The sequence below is a fragment of the Primulina tabacum genome, chromosome 1, assembly GCF_025594145.1.
Source record: "Primulina tabacum isolate GXHZ01 chromosome 1, ASM2559414v2, whole genome shotgun sequence".
In the NCBI taxonomy this organism is placed as follows: Eukaryota; Viridiplantae; Streptophyta; class Magnoliopsida; order Lamiales; family Gesneriaceae; genus Primulina; species Primulina tabacum.
The window spans coordinates 1564075-1586387 of NC_134550.1; the positions used below are offsets into that span (position 1 = coordinate 1564075).

The following is a 22313-nucleotide window of genomic DNA, read 5'->3' on the forward strand; positions in this document are numbered from 1 at the left end:
CATCGATGTTGATGCTAGCTCGTGAACTTTACTAGTTTTGCGGGTAGTCTTACCTGCCATTCCTTCTCTATCTGTGTACATAGAATAATAGGACAAACAACTCTGAAGTGTGAGTAATCAATCGGTATGAAACTACAAAACACAATTCATAAGAAGTCTACCTAAATGTCTCTCAGGAATACACTTAAGACAGTTACTGGTTTCTTCTTTTGTGGTTAATATGCGGCATAAAGTCTTGCGTTTGAAATATGGTGCTTCTATGGTAGTTTGATCCGAAAAATCTCGAACAGGCAGAAGCAATCTCATACGTTCCTCCAAATCTTCGTTCTGGTCAACTGTCCCAATAATCAAATCTCAAGGATACCTAGTCCATATTCAACATGAAGACAACTAATCCGTACCCACTTTATCTATCTCATGTCAAAACTATTCATACACTAATACTCTAGCTCAGCAATAAGGTTCAAAAGTTGCCTTGATTTATAAACAGCTTTACCTTGTTCAGGTAAGAAGATAACATCCATTTGAACACTTTACACTAAATATTGGTCTGTCGTGTTTTACCTGGTAGTGATGTACATATGGAATAGTTCTAGGATGCATGAGTTAACGATGATAGTCACCGGCTCAACTCGCCCTCGTCGCTTTTGACACCGAGGCTAATCAACTGAGTAATCGATTAGCTACCTTATCTCATCAAATAACTTATTATGTGGGGAAAAATCAAGAACAGAGGGCAAAATACTATCAATATAGGGATTTACTTACCATGGGTTTCTTTTCTTGAGTAGCTGCAAATCCATCATTTTAATGATATTTATTATCAAATTATCTTTTGCATAAATATATATATATATATATTTTTGCATAGCTTATAATTTTTTGTAATCATGAAATTAATTGTTTTCATTTGATTATAATATATATCTTGTTTTTTTATTAAGATAATAATGGTTTTCAATTATTACATGTATTTTACTATTTATGTTTTTCTGAAATAATTTAAAGGCTAGATATAACGAAATAATGCAAATAAATATTTTTGAACCTATTTTGGAATCTATGCCATTGGTTCGATACGAAAATCATATCAAAAAAATTCAAACCAATTGGATTTTTATAAATATAATTTTTTTTTTCAGTTGTAGAAATATTTTACTTAATCTTTTGTGATATATTTATTGTAATTGATCTTATTTATTTCTTAAATTTGTTATCTATCTTTAAGATGGCGATAATAGAATTTTGTTAAGTTGAACTAATACATTGTGAGATTTTTATTCTTTTTGCTAAATTTATAATGTAATTATTACATATTATATTGTTATATAAACGTTGACTGTTTATAATAGTTAGTAAATAAATTATAGTTAAAAATAACCAAAATATTTCATTTGTCTGTTTATAATAGCTAGTAAATAAATTATACTTAAAAATAATAACATTTCATTTGTAAAAAATTAAAGTTTAATATCGATCATCCAAACAAAAAATTTGGTTTGATTTGTTTTTTATTTATGAATTATTTGGTTTGCTACTTAGCAAAACCGGTAAATCGAGTTTTTATTAGAATCCGAACTGATCCAGTTTTGTTGAGTCAGCCTAAAAAAATAAAAAAGAAAATGTCAAATATCTATATTTTTATATTATTTTATTAAGTTTGAAACACTTAGAGTAACTAACTTTGGTGTCATGGTCTGTTTTAATAATTATATATATTAATAAAATTTTAAAATTTTAATGCAAGTTATATGTAGTTCGGTGGATATAGTCAATTTTTTTGGGGTTTATGTATAGGTTCAATTCTTATTGATGTCATTTTTTTATTCTTTTATTTTTCAATTTATTTTTTAAATTATATATCAAAATTACAGTGTAGTCTCTCATTATTTCTTATAATTATATTTTGATCCTCATTTAAATATAAATCAAATGAATTATAAAAAATATTATACAAGCACGCAACGCGTTTGTCGGTGTACTAGTGTTCATGAATGGTGGGGACAGCCGCACAAACTTGGCCTAATCATGGCTTTACCTCTCGCGAATAAGCATTTACACACTAATTTATTTGTATTAATTTAACTACTACTTTTTTCACGGCCCAGACACTTTAATTGCTTCTTTTTAATTTTTTGTCATCGGATGATTCAATATGTCAATATTTTTCGAATTACATATAATACTCAACTCGAGAAAAAATAATATAACTTGAGCTCGAGATCAAACTCAACTATCTAACTCCTATTTTTGATCCCGAGTTCCAGTATTAAATTTTATTTACAACACCTTTTAAAAATTGAGCAGCAAAATAGAACGTAAGCTGTCTTTTTTTAAAAAAAAAAATGCTATTTCAAAGTTGTTAGTTTTCATTAATTTTTTGGCAATGATTTAAACATAAAGTAATCTGTCATTTTCTAAAAATTATTTTATATGCTTATATTTAAAAATACATCACTTTAACGCGTCATATATTATTTATAAAAAAGTAAGTCAACCCTGAAATTGTTTTTTTTAATGAAATGATATTACTTTTTGAACTAATATTATGCAGAGATAGTAACATCCATTTCTAAACATTCTTCGTTATAATACTAGTAAAAAAAGCATACGCGTTGCATAAAAATAAACTATAAAGAGTTCAATTTTTATTAAATGATAGAAATAAGTTATTAATAATTATATTTTAATCGATTTAACTCCGAACGATATACATATATGTGTGTGTATACATTCATATACATGAAAAGGAGAGTATGGTGAAATAACAACATTTTGTAGTTTCAACTTTGAAGTGTATATAAAAACACCCTTTTATTTCTTTATTAAAACAGTATGGAAAATTATGATTTCGATCATGCATATTAATTTATTTTTATTTGTTCAGTTATGTTGTTCAATTTCAGTCTTAGTTCATCATCATCGTATTTTTACAATTTTGGTTCTCTTTCCAACGTGATGTATGATATAATGCCTATATGATGATGTACAACGTTATATGAACATTTCTGGTAAATAAAGATTAATTTTGATAAAAAAAAAAAAATTCAAATATTTTTCTCATGAAACCCCAAAAGATTAAATTTAAATATTCATTAATTAATTCTGCTTGAACAATCGTATATATCTCTCATAAATCCTAGCTTCATATCTAGGTAGAATTATTTTATTCTTATCATATCAATGAAATATTTTATAGGTGAATCAATAAATAAATTGTGATGAGTATTGCTTATGGAGGAATGAAATAGAGCGCAAATAAACAAGAGTTGGCTCCACAATGTGACCAATGCCCACTCAAAAGGGTGCATATCTATCCCTTCAAATATTGCAATTGTTCCATCAAATTCAACACCGTACACCCCCAATACAAACATTCTTTTTTGTTAAGCATCACAAGAACATACCAAGTTGAGAAAACGACACTACAAAATAACAAACCAGACGCTCAATATATATAAACAGATCGAATAATTTTTTCGAGAGTCGTTATATTATAAAATTTACATACAATGATTTTTTAGTTGATTGTCAATGCGAAAGTTTTTTCGTTTTTTACTATCTCCATATTCTATATTATCTATACTATATTATGATAAATAGTGTGTCCGGAACTTCATGTGATATCTAGCTAGGTCAAAATAATCGATAACATGGATAATATCGACCCATAAAATTAAATTTTTTTTTAACACCAATTATAGTAAGTGAAAAAAAAACCCACATAAATTTGCCCTTTTTTTTATCTCATTAAAATTTACTTTTAACAACCAAACAATTATATATCCCACAAAGTTAGTGGATGGGGAACTTGTTCCAAGTACGTACGCACACTTTCGTACTAATGCGTCCAAAATAGTTCCAAATGCACCACCCACAATTTTTTTATGATATTCTTATATCATATAAAATAAACGTCGCCTAAGCTGGCAATGCCTTTAAAAATATTTATTCATTACACACAATATAATGATATAGAATTGATTGTTTGTCGTTTTACTTAAAATTATATTGATGATAACAATACAAGTCAAATGTTTTAAATCATTAAACAACTCAGATATCATATGTTTCGATCGTTCTCTAGACAGAAGTAATTATAACATCCCATGAACAATCAAACTCGATAATTGCACTACTTGGAAGTCCACGAGAATCGAACATGAGACATTTGTTCTGATATCAATTGTATGATCAAGTGCTTGTAACTTTTAAAAAAACTATAAAGAATGGTAATTATATAACTCAACAACCCAAAACATTATGTATGTTTATATAGTCAATAGAACAATTATTGCACCCCATTTTTTTAATTTTAAATGTGTATTTCTAAAATAATATATTATATCGTCCCTGTGTCATAAACTAAGTGTTTGGCACCCTGTCTAAGGAAGTGATGAAGACAAAGTTACCCACACTAATTAATTAAATAAAATAAGATTTAACAATTACGTTCGATGATTATGAAACTTATACCCTATTAACCCAGCTTCTGAGCCTTGTTATATACGTGCTCACTGATATAATATCAAAATTTCAAGATATAATAATAAAATCTTATGATATGATTATTGTAAATATCGTCGTACGATATATTGATTGTATTTTTAATATTATTAAAAATTTATATAAGTAAAGTGGAGTGCATACAACGTAGTAAAAAGTTCGCAAAATCAAAGGTATGGTATATTCAATTTATATATACATTTTGAATAATTAAAAGTATTACAATAATCAGACAACAATTATTTACCAAACTTAATTCTGGTTAACTACTTATCGTATTCCATATTGTTCTTAAACAAAGAAATACTATTTTAATGTATTTTCTTTTTATTTAAGTTGATCCTCAAATGTCCTAAAGGATAAATATATATTAAAATTATATTATTTTTAAAAAATACGTGTGTTTATATGTGTGTGTATCTACATTTTTAAATATATATTACTAAGTGAAGGTCTTTACAACAACTAGTAACTACCATTTACCTATAAATATCGCATTTTATACTCGCGTATAGCCTCATTTTTATATATAAAAAAATTATACTCTAGAAAAAAATTTAATCTACATAAATTATATTATACACATGAAGAATTAGGAGGAATTAATATTGTAGGACCCGATTTTTCTTCTTTAATTGTTGATGTTAATGATAAAACTCAAATATTTTAAGACGTACAACAACTCAAACGTCGGGTTTTGATCTATCTCCTAGAAATAGCATTTATTGCGCTTCAACAATCTCTCTCAATAATTGATTCGTTACGATACACGAGAATCAAATACGTGATATTAACTATCTGTTTTATATAAAATTATAGATTATAATAACGACATAACTCAAATGTTTAAATTATATAGCAGACAAAAAATAAAATTATATTTCGATTGTTCTCTTGGTATTGAGTAATATAAAAATAAATAAATAAAATATCGATACGATCACACGTACCACTCTTACAAATCCAGACAAAAACTTGATAGGGCTCACCACATGATTTTATTTTGTATCGAAATCATTTTCTTTTCACAAACATGAAAGACAAAACCACATGTAGCTAGATAGGTGACTTAAGTGTGGTGTATATGACAACAATTTCACCGTACCAAAAATTATTTCCCCATAAATTCGAAACTTCTAATAAATATTTTAACATATAGTATAATAATCAAAATATACAAATAATTGTGTGTGTGTGTGTGTATATATATATATATATATATATCAATGGATTCTTAAGAAAATACTAGATTACAAAAAGAAAAAGAAAATATAACAATATCAAGACAAATAACAAAGGCCTATGCAGCAGCTCCAAGTCACTTTAAATCCCACCTCGTCCGTTACTTACGGGCCCTGTCCCTATTCATTAGATTTCTTCCACAATTTTAATTTTCCCAAAATCTTCATATACAAAATAATTACTCCGATTTTCTGAGACATTAAAATAAAAATATAGTTGTAAATTATATGCTGGTGGGTTCGGATAAACGACACTTGAATTAATTTGTGAAAAATACGTTATAAATTTCTGAAATGTTTTATCTGAATAAATTCGGTGACAGAGTTGTGCCTTAAGTGGGTTTTAATAATTTCTGTCATTCACGTCAAAAAGAACAAGGTTTCCAGCCAACCCTTTCTTGTTCTTTCCTTTGCCTTGCTTATATATATTTTGTATTTTTTTTAGAAGATAGGAATAAATTTAAAAAGCAAAATGTTTTTTAGGAGAAAGTTTCTTGTCATACGATTAATATGTGAGATGAGTTGACATGATCTGTAATTATTATGAAAAGTAATATTTTTGTCATAAAAATGATATTTTTCATGAGTTGAGTCGGGTTGAACATCTATCTTACAAAATTGACTCATAAAACGGTCTCATAAATTTTTGTTTGTTTTTTAGAGTAAACACATTAAAGTCCACGTAAGGTATTTGTAGTGGTGTGTGTTTTTGAAAGTTAGGTATATTACAAATAGACTAATTCCTTTGTTTGTATGCTTTTTATAAATTAATTATGTTGTTTTAAGAAGGTACTATACATAATACACAGACGTGCGTGTGTGTACATGTATACATTGATAGGTGCAATTTACAAAAAATTAAAGAAATTAAAACGCTCCATTGAAATAAAATTTAAAAGCAATGCCTTAAAATAAATAAAAATTAGCTCAACCACTAAATTTAGTTGATGGGAACTTATAATTTTGGTTGTGTATGTTTTTTCAACTTTAGTAATACATGTTGTCAAATTTCAGAATTAATAATGAATCTTTCGATTTTTTTACAATGTTATTCGTTTTTATGCAAGAATCCTGATATGGCCGCAGCACACATGTTTGTGGCATGTCGGCGTCTTATTTGGAACATATTGGAAAAAGTCTAAATTGAAAAAAAAAAAAGGAAAAAATAATGGACCAAAATTACAAAGACAGAAATTTGACATCAAAATTACCCCAAAAAAAAAAAACAATAAACATCATAATTAATTAATTACAAATTTTCCTGATAGAGCCCGCTGGTATGTCTTGGATATCATATAGTGCCATGGTGGTGATAATACTAAAATATTATTTCTGTTGTTAAAAAGTAAAAATTTATGGTAAAAAGTAAAAATCTCAAACTCTCAAAATTTACCAAACTACACACTTTATAATATTTTTCTCTCTACTCAATTGTGATTTTCTTCACAAATGAGAGATCTATTTATAGAAAATCTTTACAAATAATCCAAAAATAAAATACATCATTATCTACATCATCACACACTAATTTTCAATATTTACAACTCTTATTTTCAACATTCAAATATTCAATACACACATTTTAAATATATTTTTCAACACTCCCCCTTGTGATGATGATCATAATGATTGTCTTCATTACGTGTTTTTATACTGCCTCGTTAAAAACCTTACTAGGAAAAACCCAGTGGGATAAAAACCATAGCAAGGGAAAAAGAGTGCACTCACGTAAACTCCCCCTCATGTTGACATGAACAATTCTTCACAAATTTCGTAGATTGCGCATCCCAATATTATATATATGCTTTCTGAATATTGACGTAGGAAGCGCCTTTGTGAAGAGATCTGATGAATTTTCACTTGATTGAATGTGACGAACATCAATACATTTATTCTTCTCAAACTCCTTGGTGAATGCGAAGAACTTAGGAGGAATATGTTTAGTTCTGTCGTTTTTTATGTATCCTTCTTTCATTTGAGCAACACATGCAGCATTATCTTCATATAATATCACAGGCTTCTCGTCGAATGATAATCCGCATGAGATTTGGATATGTTGGGTCATTGATTTTAACCACACACATTCACGACTTGCTTCATGTAGTGCAATAATCTCGACATGATTTGATGAAGTTGTTACGAGCGTTTGTTTCTGTGAACGCCAAGAAATTGCAGTGCCTCCACGAGTAAAAACATATCCAGTTTGGGAACGTGCCTTGTGTGGATCAGATAAGTATCCAGCATCGGCATAACCAATTATACTTTGATTAGCATCTTTTGAATACAAAAGTCCCAAGTCTGTCATTCTTCGTAGATAACGAAATATATGTTTATTTCCGTTCCAGTATCTCTTTGTTGGATATGTGTTAAATCTTGCCAACAAATTTACGGCAAAAGATATATCAGGCCTTGTACAATTTGTAAGATACATAAGGGCACCGATAGCACTTAGATATGGTACTTCTGGACCAAGAATATCTTCATCTTCTTCACATGGTCGGAATGGATCATTTTCTATGTTTAATGATCTAACAACCATTGGAGTACTTAAATGATTTGATTTATCCATATTAAAACGTTTAAGGATCTTTTCTGTATAATTTGTCTGGTGAACAAACATTCCACATTCTTTTTGTTCAATTTGTAAACCCAGACAATACTTGGTTTTTCCAATATCCTTCATTTCAAATTCTTCCTTCAAGTATGACACAACTTCTTGAATTTCCTTATTCGTTCCAATGATGTTTAAATCATCAACATATACAGCAATAATTACGCATCCGAATGTTGTTTTCTTAATGAAAACACAATGGCATATTGAATTATTTACATATCCCTTTTTCATCAAGTGATCACTTAGTCGATTATACCACATTCGACCAGATTGCTTTAACCCATATAATGATCTTTGTAATTTCACAGAATAACATTCTCTGGGTTTTGAACTTTGTGCTTCAGGCATCTTAAATCCTTCAGGGATTTTCATATATATATTACTATCAAGTGATCCATATAAGTAAGCTGTAACAACATCCATAAGACGCATTTCTAAATTTTCAGATATCACCAAACTAATCAAATACCGAAACGTAATTGCATCCATCACGGGAGAATACGTTTCTTCATAATCAATTCCAGGCATTTGAGAAAAACCTTGTGCAACAAGTCGAGCTTTATATATCACTATTTCATTTTTCTCATTTCGCTTTCGAATAAAAACCCATTTGTATCCAACAGGTTTTACACCTTCAGGTGTAAGGACTATAGGTCCAAAAACATTACGTTTATTTAGCGAATCCAATTCAACCTGGATGGCTTCTTTCCATTTTATCCAATCCTGCCGATTTTTACATTCACCAAAAGATTTTGGTTCATGATCTTCATTATCATTTATGATGTCGATTGCCACATTATAAGAAAATATATCATCAATTTCTTCTATATCTTTTCGGTTCCATATTTTTTCAGTATTAATGTAATTGATAGAGATTTCATGATTCTCGTCAGTTTGTGGTTCTGACAGAATATTTTCATCATCATGTGTTTCTTCAGGAACACCATTCTCTATTTTGTGATCATCATGTGTTTCTTCAGGAAAATCATTCTTTATTTTGTGATCATCGTGTTTCTCTATAAATTTTCTTTTTCGATGATTTTTATCCTTGGAACCGACTGGCCTTCCACGCTTCAGGCGTTTAATGACATCATGAGTATCTTCAATTTGTTTCTTTGGAATTTCAATTCGAGCAGGGGCATTTGCAGCATGTATATATGATTTAGTTACCCCTTTTGTGTCAGCAAATGCATCTGGTATTTGATTGGCTATTCTTTGCAAGTGTACAATTTGTTGTACATCTTTTTCACATTGTTTTGTTCTTGGATCCAGATGTAACAATGATGATACATGCCATGTAATTTCCTTTTCGGTATGTTTCTGTTCTCCCCCTAACATTGAGAAGATTTTCTCATTAAAATGACAATCAGCAAAACGTGCTGTGAACACGTCGCCTGTCTGAGGTTCAAGATATCGAATGATTGATGGACTATCATAACCTATATAAATTCCAACCTTTCTTTGAGGTCCCATTTTCTTTCGTTGCGGTGGTGCAATAGGCACATACACCATACATCCAAAAATTCTCAGATGAGAAATGTTTGGTTCTTTACCAAATGCAAGCTGCAATGGGGAGTATTTATTATATGCACTTGGTCTGATGCGAATTAATGAAGCAGCGTGTAAAATTGCATGTCCCCATATAGAAATAGGGAGCTTTGTTTTCATAATCATTGGTCTAGCAATCATTTGCAGACGTTTAATCAATGATTCAGCCAATCCATTCTGTGTATGTACATGAGCAACAGGATGCTCAACAATGATTCCCATAGACATACAATAATCATTGAAAGTTTGGGAAGTAAATTCACCAGCATTATCATGTCTAATTTTCTTGATTGTATAATCGGGAAATTGATTCCTCAATTTTATTATTTGAGCAAGTAATCTTGCAAATGCAACATTTCGAGTTGACAATAAACATACATGTGACCATCTGCTGGAGGCATCAATCAATACCATAAAGTATCTGAATGCTCCACATGGTGGATGGATTGGTCCACAAATATCACCCTGAATACGTTCAAGAAACATTGGTGATTCAGTTTGGATTTTGGCTGGTGATGGTCTTATAATAAGTTTTCCAATAGAACATACTTTACATTGAAACTTATTATTCTGAAAGATCTTCTGGTCTTTCAGCGGATGACCATGTGTATTTTCTATAATTCTTCGCATCATTGTTGAACCAGGATGTCCCAATCGATCATGCCAATTGGTTAATATTGAAGAATTATCAACTACCAAGTTTGATTCTGTGAGGCCCGGGGTCGAAGAGGGCGGGGGGTGATCGCCGGTGCCATCAGTTGCACGGACAATGAGCGGCTCCTGGCAGGCTTCTAGGTGGAGGGAACATGAATGAACCGACCCACACGGGAATGAGAGGGATTCCGAGACTGTTCAATGTAATGGGCTGTACAGTTGAAGAGGGCTTAAAAGATTTGATTTGTACTACTCATATCACGAAGGTGCATCTTCTTTTCGGTAGCTCATCACATAAGAACTCCAACCGAAGAGGGCGGGGGGTGATCGCCGGTGCCATCAGTTGCACGAACAATGAGCGGCTCCTGGCAGGCTTCTAGGTGGAGGGAACATGAATGAACCGACCCACACGAGAATGAGAGGGATTTCGAGACTGTTCAATGTAATGGGCTGTACAATTGAAGAGGGCTTAAAAGATTTGATTTGTACTACTCATATCACGAAGGTGCATCTTCTTTTCGGTAGCTCATCACATAAGAACTCCAAAGCGTGCTTGACTTGGGGCAATTTTGGGATGGGTGACCTCCTGGGAACTTTCCCATGGTGCGTGTGAGTGAGGACATAAGCACGCTGGAAAGACTCGTCGTGGTACAGTGAGGACAGTCGTCGAATTTGGGGCGTTACAGATTCAATCGGACTTATATGTGCATAATGCAATCCAGTAGGGAGCATTGGTAGTTTTTCAATCACATATTTCTTTCTTGATTTATATGTGATAAGACACATATATTTCTTATTCCCTTCATTCATTGTTTGAGTATCATACCCATGGGAATATATATTATTAAAACTCAACAAATTTCTTTTCGATTGTGGTGAATATAAAGCATCATTGATCAAAAATTTTGTACCATTAGGTAACAAAAATTGTGCTTTACCACATCCTTTAATCAAGTCTACAGGACCTGATATTGTATTCATCGTTGTTTTTGTTGGTTTTAGTTTCAAGAGATATCTTTTATCTCGGAGGATAGTGTGCGTTGTAACACTATCGGGTATGCAAACTTCAGCTTTGCTCATAGCATTTTCCATTTTTTTGAACTTCAAAAAAATATGCAATGAAATAAAATTACTGGCAATAAATATTTAAATATAACACATATCATAATTATACAATAAAACATTATATGGATACATGAAAAATAAATTATTGTACATTTATATTCTACCACTATATTGTTCATTTTCAGAGAAATCATTGAGAAAATCTGCAGCATCAATATTGTTCATTTCTATCCCACCAACATATTGATCATTTCCAGAGAAATCATTCATAAAATCACCAGCATCAAAATGAGTTGAATCACTCAAATGGTCACTGCGTTCAGTGAAGTTGGTCTCCTTTTCTTTCCCCTTTAATGATTCTTTATAAAGTTTACAAAGGTGTTCAGGGGCTCGACAGATTTTGGACCAATGTCCTGGAGTACCACATCTGAAACAAGAACTTTCATATCTTTTTGAGTGATTCTCATTAACACTTGTATTCTCATGATGCCTTTTCTGTGGATGGTTTGGGACGCTCTTTTGAGATGAATTATAAAAATAACTATCTCTATTGTTTTCAAAACCACGGCCTCGACCACGACCACGGCCAATTCCACGTCCACGTCCACGACCTCGACCTCGACCTCAACCAAAACCTTGTCTTTGAATTTGATTTTGGTTTCCAGGTTTAAATTCATTTTTACTTACAGCATTTACTTCTGGAAATGCTGTTGATCCAGTGGGTCGGGACCGATGATTTCTCATTAATAGCTCGTTGTTTTTTTCCGCCACAAGAAGACAGGAGATGAGTTCAGAATATCTCGCAAATCCACGTACTCTATATTGTTGCTGTAGAGTAATATTTGATGCATGAAACGTGGAAAATAGTTTTTCAAGCATTTCCGATTCTGTGACCTCATGTCCACAAAATTTTAGCTGCGAGATTATTCGATACATCGCTGAATTATAATCGTTGACTTTCTTAAAATCTTGGAATCTTAACATATTCCATTCATCACGGGCGGTCGGAAGTATAACTTCCGTTATATGTTCAAATCTTTTTTTCAATCCTTTCCACAAAGCCATGAGATCTTTTTCAATTAAATATTCACATTTCAATCCCTCGTCGAGATGTCGACGCAAAAATATAATGGCTTATCCCTTTTTTTGTGATGTCGATATGCCATTTTCTTTTATTGTCTCACTTAGACCCAATGACTCAAGATGCATTTCTACATCGAGAGTCCATGACATATAATTTTTTCTCGTGATGTCGAGCGCAACAAATTCGAGCTTTGTCAAATTTGACATGGTGGTACTAAAAAAAGTTACGATGCATTTTATTAGTTAATGAATATTGCAATACAAAGTAATGGATAAACAACAAGTACAAGCATTTGTAAAAATAAAGAAAACACACGAGGAAGATATTCTCCAATAAATAAAAGACTCGTGAGTATGATAACCAAAATAATTAAAAATAAACTTGAGAAAGCCATCTTCTTTTTTCTTCGAAAATTTAGTGAAGAATAATTTTTAGAGAAGAAGAGAAAGTTGGAGTGATTGAATGTGTTTATGAAATCATATTTATAGGGCAAAAACTAGCCGTTTTGTTACCGTTTATGACCGTTGGTGTATAAAAAAAATAAAGGTATGTATTTGTATAATTTTATGGTAATAATATGGTGTATATAATATTAGACATATTTAAATAATTATGTATATCATATCATATTATTATAATGATGTGTCATAAGATATTTTATTTAAAAATCTTATAGGCTTTTATACTTGTCGTATCCCTTACCGGGAGTGTGGGATGTCGTCTTAACATCCTCCCAGGATTTATAACAAGTTTTTGAAAAATTTATTTTTATTATTAATAATAACATTATATTATATATTAAATATATACACAATAAATAAATAACAGTAAAATAAATATTATTACTTTTGTTACCTTTTTCTTCTGTTTGGAGCTTGGAAAAGAATGGAGGACTTTTAGAGCTTCGTGCTGATAACGTGTTGTGAAAAAGTAAAAATTTATGGTAAAAAGTAAAAATCTCAAACTCTCAAAATTTACCAAACTACACACTTTATAATACTTTTCTCTCTACTCAATTGTGATTTTCTTCACAAATGAGAGATCTATTTATAGGAAATCTTTACAAATAATCCAAAAATAAAATACATCATTACCTACATCATCACACACTAATTTTCAATATTTACAACTCTTATTTTCAACATTCAAATATTCAACATTCAAATATTCAATACACACATTTTAAATATATTTTTCAACAATTTCATTATTATTAGAGTTTATTTTTTTTCTAAAATATATATATATTTCATTATTACAAGATATAGCGTTTTTTCGGTCCGAACGTCATGTGGAAATAGTCCGACATATTGAACTGTTTTTAAAGATAGACCAGTTTGATAACGAGTTTGATCATGAAAACATTGAGAACAGTTGGATAACTATTTTATAAGATATATCGATCTTTATATTAAAACAAATAACAACTAAACATAAATTTCGCTTAGGGTAGACATATATAACATAAATTTAACAAAGAAGTGAGCTGAAATTCGCGAATGTTGTGTTAGGATTGATTAATTTCAAATTTATTTTTGTTGTTTAGTGAAATAAGATCATAAACTTCAAATCCATCATTTACATGCCTATATTTTTTTTTTATTTCATGTTAATTATGGTGAATTTCAAATTATCCAAATTAAAATGTCATTCTAAAGTTATTATGTTTTGTATTACCGATATGTAAATAAGTAAATTATGAATTTAAGATATGAAATATTGTTACATGGTAAATAATAAAAGACAAAAAATTGTGTGAGACGGTCTCACAGGTCGTATTTTGTGAGACATATATCTTATTTGGGTCATCCATGAAAAAATATTACTTATTATGCTAAGAGTATTACTTTTTATTGTGAATATCGGTAGGGTTGACCCGTTTTACAGATAAAGATTCGTGAGACCGTCTCACAAGAGACATACTCATGATAAAAATATAATTAAAACCATAGTTTGCAAATCAATATCCCAAGATCCACCCGAAGATTCAATGGTAATATTTATATAGTCGACATTACCATTAACATAATGAAAAAGAGAAAATGAAAAGGTTTAATCCATTCTATTTTGTAGCAGATGCTCTTAAAATCGAGCCAAATATTTAAAACTTTGTCGAGAAAGATGATGTATAAATTGTATTTAAACATATAGATATAATTAATATATTAAAAATATTTATTATAATGTATTTTTTTTTTGAAACTATTATAATGTATATTTAAACATATAGATATAATTAATATATTAAAAATATTTATTATAATGCATGCTTTAAGAAAATTAGGTCTCATAACACAACCTTCCATTGTTTATACTATTAATTAGCATGATCGATTAATATTAAATCACATTCACTGTACTTATCCCTCTTTATAATTAACATATTTCCCATTACAAATCTACCATTAATTAAACACTAATTAAAAATTATCACCCCTTGGAAGAATGGATAGGAACTATCGTTAACTTTCATTTATGTATATATTAAATAAATAAATAATTATAATCTATGGAAGGCATCCCTTTCTAACATATAAAGTCGCACTCATGGCTCTATGATTTCCAATAATAGAATGATATAAAACTAACATATGACATTTAACAAAAATCTGAAAAAGTTGTAAAAACTCGGTGGGTTTTTAAAATACTGTGTTTTTAAAAAATCAGGCTGTTTAGAAAGATAATTGATTTTATATAATTCATTTTATTTTTATTTTTATTTTTCGTTTTTACAGAAGTGCTAGATGCAATTTGTCAGAAATAATAATAAAAAAAAGAAACATAACTTAATTATGTTTTTTTTTTATTTAAAAAGTATGAATTTAATTAGTAATGATTTTTTTATTAAACAACTTATGCATCTATTAAAAACATATAGCGAATAAATTATTAATTTGGCTGACCATTATTATCAGTCCCAATTACAAAACTATTTTCTATGACGTAAGCATCTTGGCCTTTTTGAAAAGATTATCCACAACAACAATTAAATAATATGATCTGATATAAACTTCTACAATAATAAATGACTTAAAATATTGTTATTCCAGTGACTCCATAAAAATCAACTATGAAATCATATTATATTTAACTTTTTGTCTTGCAACTGACATATTTTTTATTTTTAGTTTTGTTATTAGTCTATTCATGTCGTATTTAGGGGTGAGCATTCGGTCGGTTCGGTTACCGACTGAACCGAATTAGAGATAACCGAATCGAACCGAATTAATTTTCATAACCGATGAAAACCGAACCGAATTAAAATACCGACCAAATTAATCGATTATTTTTTAAAAAAATTTGTGATTTAAATTTAATTATATATATAATTTTTCTTGAACACTACAATTTACACAAATGCATAAAAACATAAAATCACACACATCACAAATGTATAAGTTTTTTTGAACATAATTAATACATATTATATCGATTTTAAAATTAAAAATTAAAATATATATAAAAATTGATAAATAATAAAAATTTTATTAAATAATAATATTTATTATATCGGTTAATTCGGTTAACCGATTTCAAAATTTTGAAAACCGTAATCGAATCGAATTAACCGATATAACCGAATTTTTTTAATTTGAAAACCGAATTTCCGAAATAACCGAACCGAATTTTCGAATTAGCTCGGTTCGGTCGGTTAATTCGATTTAACCGAAATCTTGCTCACCTCTAGGTCGTATTAGTTCATTCATTTGTAATTTTTTTGTAACTTTAATTATTTTTCATCTTAGGGTTAATATGACATCGAAACCGCAGCAATGATCAGTGTCACATCACGCAATTTCGATAACACATAGTAATTTTTTGATATCACGTCAATATTTCGATGGAAAAAATTAAAGTGAGAAAAGAATGAAAATTATTCGATTATATCCGTGAATTAACCAACCCGATAAGATGACAAAAATGAAAAATGGCTCTGTTGGAATATCTCAGAAAAGATCTTTCTAAGGCTAATGATTTTAACGTTATTCAAGTGTCTATGTTGAAATTGTTTGGGATTGACTTCAATTTCATAAACTGGACCAGTCAATGCTGGAAAAAGTTTAAATTTGGTCGAAAAATCTTCAGTGCTGGAAAATAGTACTTCGGGATAACAATTATTATTATTTTATCCTTTTAAACTTTTTAGTAAAAAATACTTATTTTGAAAATAACTTTTTACTCTATAATTTCATATTTTAAATTGTACATGGATGGATAGAAGACGACAGGTAAGATCTAATGGGCTAATGGTGTTGTCCGTACTAATTTAGGAGTTTATTGCAAAAATAGAAAAAAAAATTATATTGAATGACATTCCACTGCCATAGGTGAGCTCACTAGCTTTGCGTAGATCCCCCCTAATCATAATATCTTCTTTAATAATATTGAGATATTTTTATTTCTAAAATGTATACATTTCCTAAATTCAAATATTGGCTCCACTACATAATAGTATTGAATATTCTTGACTATTCAATCAAATTCCGATATTAGTTTCAACATTATTCTAATAGATTATATTTTTTTTTACAGTTTTAATCATTTTTTTATGTGACGTCACGACATGTATACTGCTGTGTATATATTCAGAACAAATTGCAAAACAAAAGAGGGAAATAATGAAAGATATGAGACTCAATTTCAATAACACAGCATACTCAAATCGTGAAGAAACACAAATATAAAGAAGGAAAAACATTTTTTTTTCTTCTAATGAAATATTCTTGACACAGACATTATTATTTGGGATTATCCTGTGTGACAGGCGTAGGTATCCTGGATTAAACATGGAGCAAAAAGTTTCTCCATTTTCATCATCTTCTCCATACTATAAATTCACATCTTCAATCACGTTTCAATTCGTCTTCAACCTCCAACTTCTCCTCCATTCAATCCAGATATATTTTATTCACCATATATATTTCGCTAAATCCAAAGCAATGCAATCCAGCGAATTTTCAGAGCTCCGCTACCCTCTATTCCCTCAACTCCCGTCCCAGTTCCCGCCCCAATTCCCCCTCGCCGGAATCAACCCACCAGCCTACCACCACCACTTCAACTCGCCGTATCCGAACCATAACTTAATCCAGGAACTCAGCCCCCAACCAGTCACGTGCTGTTTCAGCAGCAACTCGACTTCCGACGAAGGCGACGAGCAACAGCTGAACATAATCAACGAGCGGAAACAGAGAAGGATGATCTCGAACAGGGAGTCCGCGCGCAGGTCTCGTATGCGCAAGCAGAAGCACCTGGACGAGCTCTGGTCGCAGGTCGTCTGCTTGAGGAACGAGAATAGCCAGCTCCTGGATAGACTGAACGATTACTCGGAGCGCTACGATCAAGTGGTGCAGGAGAATTGTCAGCTCAAAGAAGAAGCTTCGGAGCTTCGTCAGACGATCGTTCACATGCAGCTGAACAGCCCTTTTGAAGGACTTCCGGAGCTTGACGATGACCGATCCATGAAATCATCCCTCTTTATGAATGAATAAAATGTTCGGGTCGATTTAGAGTTCCATGGAATTTAATTTCTGATATTGGAGGTGTAGTACTATATCAAATGGACTACTATATGATATCAAGTTGTAGTATCTAAAGTAACGAGTCGTATAAATTCTGGAAATGGGAACCTGCCTAGCATTATGTCCTATCATTTTTGGCTTCGGATAGGCTAATGTTATTTAGCATCCGTACGTCGGTTAGGCTAATGTTGTTAGCGTCCGTTCGATATACTGTGCGAATAAATTCTATACATAAAATGGGGTTCTTCTGTTCAATATATATAAATCCTTCTATAACTGTTGTCTACATTCAACTGAACATACATGATCTTTGTCGTATTGTGCTAATAAACTGTATACATTAAATTCTATAAATATTGTGTAAATATTCAGCTGAGCATAGAATAGCTATATTCTTTGTATTTCAATGCATAAGGGATTACTATTTTTTAAAAACAATATAAAGAGTGGATCCATTAACCATAATTTTCTCAAAAACTAAATAAATAAAAAGAGAAAAAGAGAGAAGAAATTGGGGTCTAAATAGAAATGAGTAAAGCTTGTGGTCTTGTCAGCAATTTAGAGGAAATAATGGACCGATCAAATCAATTAATTATTTTAAAAAACCAACCGACGTCGATTGGGGTCGAGTCGAACCGGCTACTGGTCTCCGTGTTCTTTCTTCTTCCCACTGTTAGATCTCAATCCCGTTTTGTTAACTCTCTCTCTCACACGCGCGCGCGCATACAGAACACCTCTCGTGTAAGTTTAGCCCTAACATTATACAACGTTTTGTTTAATCCACTCGAAGAAGGAGAGGATGGATTAATTTGTGGTTGGACGATCGTGATGGCAGTTGTGCTCCGCGGTGGTCGGGTTGGATCTGGTGGTGGATCCGGGATTCGAAGCCTTTTCAGCTACCGGATCTTTGTTTCCGCCATGTTTACGCTCCTGTTCCTCGCCACTCTCTCCGTGCTGTTCACATCTCATGCCTCCCACGACGAAGCCGTAAGTGCTAGCTTTCAGTTCGCACTGTGTGTGTTTTATTTCTAGCTGTGTCTACATTTGTTCCTTTGTTTCATTTTCGTGATTGATTTACCTTCTGCATGGTTCAGTTTACGTTGACAAGGAAACGGTGCGTTTGTTCTAGTTATGTGGAGTGTAGTTGATAATAATCTCTTTAGATTTTCCCTGCGTCTGTTTACTTCGAAATTTGTGATAGTATTTACAAGGATGTGTTGATAATCATTATATATGAGTTCGGGGATTAACTATTTAATTTGTACACTAGCAAGTTTTGGCAAATATGTTTAATGTAGGTTGCTCGACGAGTAGAAGGGAATACAACCCTATGAACTTGCATTATTTTCTAAATGGAATCGTAAAATGATGTGTATTTAGGATCACCACAGACTTCACTAGTTTCTGTGACTTCAAAATTTCACTCCACGAGCGGCTAACTTTGTTGCACATGCATTAGCTCGACAGACTCTCGGTGTTGGGCATAATTTTGTGTGGGAGGATGCAATCCCATTTCTTTTACATTCTGTTGTACAAGCTGATGCCTCTTTTGATGGTTATATATGGATGTTCTAGTTTTAATATATGCTTGGGTTAATAATATTGAAGGTTGTGGAAATTGAATAAAGAAGAAATGTATTCATTGATACCAATCGCTTTAATATCAACAAAATTATCAGTAATACTTGTCCTACAGTGAAAATCTAGATCCAAATTATTTGCAATTAATGTACCATAGGGAACAGAATAGATTCTTAAACTAATAAATATCTTGCTTGCATTTTCTATGTGCTTTTATTTAGAATTAAATAAACTATCGCTTTATTCTTAGGTGTTTACAATAAAAAAATCCAAGTGCCAAACATAATATATAATTTTGGATTTTTGTCCTTGGGTAAATGTACCTAAAAGTATATGTTTTCTTCGATAAACAGATTATGGAGACAACAGGAAATGCGTATGTAAAACGTACTTTTCTTGCATGGCAATCGGATCCACTGAAGACGAGGCTGGATTTGATAAAAAATCAGGCAAATAATCATGTTGCCTTGGTGAATGCATATGCTGCTTATGCTAGGAAGTTGAAACTTGAGATATCTAAGCAGCTTAAGATGTTTGATGACTTAGCTAATAATTTCTCGGAACTTCTATTGAATCCGAAGTATGTCACGGCATTGTTTGAATCCAATGGGCCAATTGATGAGGATATTTTGAGGCAATTTGAGAAGGAGGTTAAAGATAGAGTTAAGGTAGCTAGGTTAATGATTGTCGAGTCAAAAGAGTCGTATGACAATCAGTTAAAAATTCAGAAATTGAAAGATACAATATTTGCTGTCAAGGAGTTGCTGGTGAAGGCCAAGAAAAATGGGGCTTTCACCAGCTTGGTTTCTGCAAAATAGACTCCCAAGAGTTTGCACTGTCTTGCCATGCGGCTAGTGGAGGAGAGAATTTCACATCCTGAGAAGTACAAGGATGAAGAGCCCAAGCCTGAGTTTGAAGACCCGAGTTTATACCATTACGCCTTATTTTCAGATAATGTTATTGCAATCTCCGTGGTGGTAAACTCTGTTGTTAAGAATGCAGATGAGCCATGGAAACATGTTTTTCATATTGTTACCGATAGGATGAATTTTGCTGCAACAAAGGTTTGGTTTAAGATGAGGCCGATTCAAGGTGGGGGCCATATTGAGATCAATGCAGTGGACACTTTCAAGTTCTTGACGCCATCATATGCACCAGTACTTAGACAACTTGAAACCACTAGTCTGCAGAAGTTTTACTTCGAAACCAGGGCAGAGAATACCACTAAAGATATGAGCAACATGAAGTACAGAAACCCAAAGTATTTATCAACGCTCAATCATCTACGGTTCTACTTGCCTGAATTGTATCCAAAGCTGCACAAAATTCTGTTTCTGGATGATGACGTCGTAGTTCAGAAGGATTTGACTGCCTTATGGAAAATCGATATGGATGGAAAGGTGAATGGTGCGGTTGAGACATGCTTCGGTTCATTTCGACGCTTTTCTGAATATTTAAACTTTTCCCATCCTCTGATCAAGGAGAAGTTTAATCCCAGGGCCTGTGCCTGGGCATTTGGCATGAACATGTTTGACCTAGATGCTTGGCGTCGAGAGAAATGCACCGATGAATACAATTATTGGCAAAATTTGGTAAGCTATATATTTAGTTTTTTATCCTTGCTTGTTTCTCGAAAAACTGTCGGGAAGCTGTGTATTGTTCCTCAGTTTTCAAACATACTTGATGATTTTTTTATTGATTTATGAATAATCAGAATGTGGACCGTACATTATGGAAATTGGGAACATTACCTGTGGGGCTGCTTACTTTTTACTCTACTACCAAATCATTCGACAAGGCATGGCACGTCCTGGGTCTTGGGATCAATCCGAGTATCAGTATGGATGAAATTAACAACGCTGCGGTGATCCATTTCAGTGGAGACATGAAGCCTTGGCTGGACATTGCCATGAACCATTACAAACATCTCTGGACAAAATATGTCGATAATGAAATGGAATTCCTTCAGATGTGCAATTTTGGCATGTAAAGAAGCATCTCGACTTCAATTCAGACTGAAGAAATTCGAGCCTTTTTGATTGTTCATCGCAAGTTGTAACTTTCAAAGAAAAGGTTTTAGGCATTAATTTCTCTTACATTTTTGTTCCACGTAGTTGCTATTATAGTGTTATGTGGTGGCCTGAAGCCAAGATTGATCATGGATTTATATTTTGAAGCATATTCTTTGTACAAGATAGTTTATATACCATCTAAAACGATTAGTACATATTCAGTGTAATCTCAACAGGAATGGGTCTATATATATATAAATATATATGTATATAAATGTTCAGTTTAATCTCAACAGGGATGGACCCATTAATTTGATATGAAGATGTGCCTGGTGGGAATTTTGTGAAGCAAGCAATCAGATGGCTCAAATGAAGATGTATTCTTCAACGATTAACTTTTTTTTTTGTTTCTTGTTATTTGTGCTAGTTTTAAAAAGCTTTTTTACCTGGAAAATTAGTGGATATTTTTTATTTTTCCAAATCAGTTGT

General features: G+C 31.6%; 1 protein-coding gene and 1 pseudogene across 1 annotated transcript; both read left to right on the plus strand.

Annotated features, from left to right (window-relative positions):
• Positions 1 to 17352: 17352 nt before the first annotated feature.
• LOC142515577 (basic leucine zipper 43-like) lies at positions 17353 to 18450 on the plus strand. Its single transcript, XM_075619806.1, has one exon. The coding sequence runs from the start codon at positions 17500 to 17502 to the stop codon at positions 18199 to 18201; it is 702 nt and encodes a 233-aa protein (XP_075475921.1). The 5' UTR covers positions 17353 to 17499; the 3' UTR covers positions 18202 to 18450.
• Positions 18451 to 18875: 425 nt separating this feature from the next.
• LOC142550078 (putative galacturonosyltransferase 9) lies at positions 18876 to 22042 on the plus strand (annotated as a pseudogene).
• The last annotated feature ends 271 nt before the right edge of the window (positions 22043 to 22313 follow it).